General features: G+C 32.6%; 1 protein-coding gene across 1 annotated transcript in view; it reads right to left on the bottom strand.

Moving 5' to 3' along the window:
- The window catches only part of LOC110023155 (60S ribosomal protein L23A-like), an 11,728-nt gene extending 8,156 nt beyond the window's left edge, over nucleotides 1–3,572 (bottom strand). The window contains 2 exon segments of the mRNA XM_020722461.1: nucleotides 2,897–2,952; nucleotides 3,542–3,572. Coding sequence (XP_020578120.1) covers nucleotides 2,897–2,915 — 19 coding nt within the window. The 5' untranslated portion in view covers nucleotides 2,916–2,952; nucleotides 3,542–3,572.
- Nucleotides 3,573–6,800: the final 3,228 nt, after the last annotated feature.

The following is a 6,800-nucleotide window of genomic DNA, read 5'->3' as shown; positions in this document are numbered from 1 at the left end:
ATTCGAGCGAGTCGAACACGAGCTGAGCTTGGCCTGGGCTCGTTTACAGCCCTATCCATCTCTACCTTTCTTAATATAAGTTGAATTTAAAACATCTACTCTCCTAAGTAGATCATCAAATGATCAACATTTAATGTGCTAAACCATCTATAACGACTGTAATCTTGTGAGTCATTGGAGCTACACCAAACCTTTCATGAATATATTCATTGTGCATTTTGTCTCTAAGCGTAAAACCAATCATTAACCTAAGCAATCTAATCTCAGCAACACTTAGCTTAGTTTTATGCTTCCCTTTTATTGGCCAAAATTTTGCTTCGCAAAATATTCCAGGCCTTACCATCACTTTAAAAAATGTTCCTTCAAGTCCAAGTAGTACTTTTTTATCACACAATAAACCTGATGCATTGCTTCACTTCAACCATCCAACTTGAATTCTACTAACAACATCTCCATATATATCATCGTCACTTTGAACAATAGACCTGAGATATCTAAAACATCAACTCCTTTTAAAGATTTAGATCTACTTAAACGAAAACCTTTAGATTCTAAAGTACTCCTCCACAATTCAAGTTTTTTTTTTTTTTCTGAAATATTTATCTAGTCTTATCCACAAGAATGATATCATCAGCAAAAAACATACACTAAGGTACATCTTTCTGTAAATTTTTAGTAAGAGCATCCATAACTAAAGCAAAAGAATATGGGCTTAAAGTTGATACCCAATGTAATCCAACTAAAATAAAAAAACTCTATAAAACCTCCTCTGTTCAAACACAAGTAAAAGCTCTAGTATACATATTTTTAATGAACTGAATAAAAGTCATATAAATATCTTGCTTTTCTAGAACTCTCCAGATAACTTTTCTTTGAACCTTATCATAAGCTTTTTCTAAATCAACAAAATACATATGTAGATCCCCCTTACTCTCTTTGTGCTTCTCCATTAAACGTCTCAATAAATGTATAACTTTCATAAATCCAAGCTGATTATGAAAAATCTTTGTATCACGTCTTAACGTACATTCAATTACACTCCCTAATAATTTTAATCTATGACACATTAACTTAAATCCTTTATAATTTGCACACTCTCATGCATCCACTCTCTTCTTAAAATTGTGGACCAAAATACATTTTTTCCACTCCTCAGACATCTTTTTAGTTTTTAAAATAATATTTAAAAGTTTAGTAGGCCAAAAAATTCTTTAAGATCCTATATATTTCACACTTTTATTGTGAGACCATCAAGTCCTGATTTTTCACCCTTAATTTTTCTTAAAGCCTACTCAACTACCTTTTTATTAATGTAACATTTAAAAAAAAATTAATATTATTAACAATATTAACATCACTAAAGTTGATCATATTTTCAAAAACTTTATTAAAAAATTTATCAAAATATCTCAACCACTTATATTAAATATATTCATTGAAAAAAAATATATTTTAAAATTTTCATTTTTAGTACACTTACTTGAATTAAATCTTTCCTTCACTTTTCCCTTTGTTAGATTAGTTTATAAATATATTTTTTATCCACTTTGGTATTTAATAAATTTTAAAAATCACTAAAAATAAAATTTTTAGTATCACAAATTGTTATTTTAGACTCTCTACAGGAAACTTTAATGTTTTTCTCAAATCTCTAAGATTTTACATTCAAACCAATTTTGATAATTACTTATATATTATTTTTTTGCATATCAACATCTTTGTCTGCATTAGCTCATAATGTGAGAGCCCTTACTTATTTAGCACAACACCTGAGTATCATTGTAGTGGTCATTGCACATTTTTCAATATATTCAAATCATACATCACATCGCTTTCAGGGGCGCCCAAGCATTTACACAAGCAGAAGATTCCCTCGAACAAATTTCACTCCAATCAATTAACCCATTCTATTCTAATAAGGACTTCCTCAAACAATCCCCTAATCCATGAAACAAAGACTACTCAGAGTACCATTTAAGGCTCAATGTAGGAAATGTACCAACTATTTTGAGTTTCAATTAAAAAAACAAGTATTGTTGGATCAAACAAACGCTACAAAATAAACATCATTAACAATTAAGCAATTGGGCATTGCATGTTGAGAATTAAGCAAGATCAAATTTGAATCACCAAGAGTGAAAAAATATTGAAACGAGATAAATGAATTAAATAAACAAGAATTTTATATAGTTACACTCAATTGATGGTTATGTCCAATTGCCCCACTAAAGATTTTACTATTATGGTGGCAAAGGAATTAACAACCCTAATCTCTCAGGTTAATCACATAATGATGGTGCACCCCTCCTACTATCATGGAAAAAAAACTAAGCCAACCTTTATTAAAGTGCATCCCAAAACACCCTTAATGAAACAGCTCGTAAATATTGGACATCTTTCAAATGTTGTTCCCCAAAACCCTTGAGATGAAAGATTCCAACTCCCACTGAGATCTTATTGCAAAAATCAATATGCAATAGAGTCTACGTAAGTTATTTCCTTGTGGAGCATTAATTATGCTCCAAATTTTAACATAAACATTGTTGGGAAAGATGAAAACCAACAAACTATTTATATTTGTGTTCAGTAATGTATTCATTATACTATGGAAATTCTAGAGATGAGCAGCTCTAATTATGGTAAGAGAAACTAAAAAAAAAAAAAGAGAAGCCAATGTTGTTAATCATTTTTTCTTATATCATGAAATAAAAAAACACTCTTAAAGAGGTGATGTTATCCTAACATATCAACGGTAATTTAGCCAATGAAGCGTGTAATTCAACATAAAAAATTCAAAGCTCTTAACTTTTGCAAGACGTTCACATAATTTCATCATGAACGAGAATCAAACAATGTGAGTGGAGCTGAACAAGATTAACAACAAGAAAAGGAATACCTTTAGCAGGTGGTGCCATCAGTTAACTCGCAGTAAATCCCCAATAAGCTACTTACCTGTCATGATATGATGCATCAGTATGCTACTCTGATCAAACCACACAAGCAGTACACTAAAATAAATTAAAAAAACTACAACAAAACAAATTAAAATTAAAACTATCAATTACTATTTTCCCCAATTTATAACGGACATAAATTTCTTCAGAAGTCGAAACTGCTCATACATGCTACAGCCTTTTCAATCTCAAATGTTCGGCTCAAGCAGTAATATTAGCTCATACAAATCAACTTCCATTTCATATATGAATCTACCAAAGAACAACAAATTTAAGCAAGACTTTCTAAGCATCACAGCTCAAGTCTTTCCGATATTAAAGTAAAATCGTCTTGCTACATAAGTTTGACAATGGAACCCTAATCCTCAATCCAAATAGCCAAAACCAAAACACATTCAAACATACTAATTCAGCACGCAGACTAGAAAAGAAAGCTATAACGCAACACATCTAACATTAAAGAGCGCATCATCGCAGAAAAAAGAAAAAGGCGAAACTAAGTCTGCAACTCGAATTTGTGGAGTAAAAACAGCTATCAAGTAATAAGAAATATAAGAGTTCTTTAGCAAAGCCAAATGTCCTCTCACCTGTGACAAAAACCCTAGACTAACGAACTGGATGGAGGAAGGGAAAAATTGAAAACATTTTATAGGGCTTCAAAATTAATCCTGACCGTTCAACCACATCGATGGGTTTCTTCAGTTGGTTATTATAAAATGAAGAAAACGATTTCAATGAAATGATTAGATAATGAGTTATTATGAAATAAATAATAAGAAATTATTTAATATAAAAATATTAAATATATTTTTAAAATTTTAAATGATTTATAGATGTCTTGAGTTTTAATATATTTTATTTAAATATTTAATAAATAATAAGAAATTATTTAATATAAAAACATTAAATATATTTTTAAAATTTTAAATGATTTATATATGTCTTGAGTTTTAATATATTTTATTTAAATATTTTTAAAACAACTCAGTTAACGAGGTAACGACTTAAGTTGATGTTAGCTTGAGCTTGACTTATTAACTCATATAATGAGTCACTAATCAAGTCAAAGTTTGTTGTCTGAGAAATTGATTTGGCTTAGTTATACCCCTAATTCTGATCCACATTTTTATTTGTCCGGGCACCAACTAACTTAGTCCTGTTATTTTTTTCTTTTAAATTATGGTTGATTGAGCTTGACAATTCCGTAAAATCTCATGAAGTAGGCATATGGCATTATAATTATATAACAATATGCAGTAAAAAATGTGTGTGACATATCTGGTCTTGAGATCAAAGTCCTAGTTGATATAAAAAAATATAAAAAGGATGAAACATATGATATTGAGTTTAGAAAATTTTTATGATGAAAAATCATACAATTATTTGATTGTCTGACTTTTAAATTTGATTGAATGTTTAAATTGTTTAATTGTAAATTATAAGTTTTTTGAAGATTAAGAGTTGTTTGGATGCAAATAAAAGGCATGTACATATTTTCGTTTAGATAATTTGTCATTACAAAATAAATTTGTATGCATTTAAAGTATCACAAATTTGTGAAGTAAGGCTCCGTTTGGGGCCGCTTTTTTGCGGCTTCGCGGCCCTAAATCGCGATAATTTGGTGTTTGGCTCGTAGTTTTGCGGCAATTGAAAGCTAACGTGAAAGAGAAGCGGAAAGTCATTTCCTCCCCACGGCGCAGCTTCGCAGCCTGAAAAAGGCTTGTTTTGCCCCTCGCGAAAATGTCCGCAATCTTCTTCCCACCTCGTCCCGCCCTCCCGCACACCCGCACGTGAAAAAGCCCACGGCGCCGCCGCCTCCTCGCCGCCTCTTCCTACCCGCGAATCTAATTTTCCGCACACCCGCGATCTTCTTCTTCGCCGCCTCTTCCTACCCATCTACTCGTCCAGCCCTCCCGCACACACGCACGCGAAAAAGCCCACGGCGCAGCCTCCTCCTCGCCGACACACCCGCACGCGAAAAAGCCCACGGCGCAGACTCCCGCGAATCGCCCTCCCGTGCGCGACAGGTTCTTCTTCTTCTCCGCGATCTTCTTCCCCTCTCTTCTTCCTCGACCAAGACCGCATCTTTCTCCCCCCCGCTCTTCTTCTTCCGCCTTCTTCTTCCCCCGCTCTTCTTCTTCCTCAATTGCAATTCCCATTGGCTTCAACACTGTTTATTCCTCAATTTTTTTCTCTTTAGTCTTCTGAAAAAATTGAAGATAGGTATATCCTGCCCTAAAGAGCTTCATAAGATATCATTCATATATTATAATGTTAACTATTATTATCAAAGAAAAGGAAAACTATGCTATGGTAAGGTACTTATCTCTATCTCTTTCAAAAATCAAGCACACATGATCTTGTAATATCTTCCAATGTTTGTATATTTGAATGAGCAATGTATAAGAATAAGCCTTGTATATTTGGGGGAATTTACATGCATACCACACAATTCTTACGTAATGCATACCACATGGTGAAGGGTTTCAAGTTGCATCAAAATTCCATCTCCATGAAGGTCAAGTTTAAATAAAATCAATCTAGAGTAATGTTTCAGTACATTTGAAAAATTTCGTCCTCATAAATTCGTCTATACTTTTATACAAATTTTTCTATTAGCATTATATAAGTACAATTCCATAATATCGTTCCAATGGATAAAAATTGAAAGGGAAATTTACATGCATACCACACAATTCCTAGGTATTCACGTGTATAACACAAAGTTCAATTTAACGATTCGCAATTACATATTTAAATTTTTTATATATATACATACAATTTTTAAACATTTTTACTAAACAGGGGCAGCTTGGTCATTTTTTCAGAAACAGCTGCCCCACAGCTGTTTTCACACAGCTGCACCAAACAGAATAAATTGTTTCCCCGCAGCAACTTTCTGGGGCAGTGTAGCTGCAGCTGAAAAGCTGAGAAGCTACAGCTGCGCCAAACAGACCCTAAATGAAGCCAAACCAACCGCCTAAAAGCCCTTCTTTAACGATAAAATAGTGAATTACACCTTTTAGTAGTGTTATAGATTATAAGGATAGGGTTGTTAGTCATAAGGTAGAGCGATCTAGAAATAAATTTTACGAGTTAAAAATAGCTTGAGATTGTTGCAAGACAATACTTGAGTTTAAGGTCTAGAGAAGAAAATATTAATTAAGCACAAAGATACCATGAATACGAAAAGATTGATACTATAAATATTCATTCATCGTGCTATCATTTTTCCAACAAGAAATCACACAAAATAGAAGAGAGATCATGCTTTTATTTCATTATCAAATGAATTTTCAAGTGTCAAGAAACATTACTTGTTGCATGGAGGGGAAGGGATGACAAGACACTAAATAAATAAGAAAGAGGAAGGGGTGAATAGCCACTTTTATAATAGGTAGAGAAGTATAAAAACCAGGTTAATAAAAGGAAAAAAAACAAAAAATCATTTGTTGATAAAAGAGAAATTTAAGAGCTACTCATAAACGATGGTAACAAAGTCAATAGGCTATATAATTTAAGGAAATATATGAAGCAAGACAAAAAGAGGACTCCCAAAATGAGTGGAAACCACTCCACCCTCCATGTCATGCCATAAACACTAACTCAAATAACTCAAATTAACTCAAAACTCAATATGACTCTAAAGATATGAAAAGAGTAAAAATAATCAAAATATCACATTGTGCGCTAAAAAAAATAAATTCATTAAATTCCCCTCGAGTGTAGGGTGTGGTCCTCGAATTATTGACACGTGAGGGATGGTCAGGGCTCATATCATAGCCTCCGGCCATTCCTTTCCTTTGAAGGATATGTATATATATATATATATATATATATATATAA

Source organism: Phalaenopsis equestris, unplaced genomic scaffold (assembly GCF_001263595.1).
Source record: "Phalaenopsis equestris unplaced genomic scaffold, ASM126359v1 Scaffold000002, whole genome shotgun sequence".
In the NCBI taxonomy this organism is placed as follows: Eukaryota; Viridiplantae; Streptophyta; class Magnoliopsida; order Asparagales; family Orchidaceae; genus Phalaenopsis; species Phalaenopsis equestris.
This window is presented reverse-complemented; position numbering and strand designations above follow the sequence as displayed.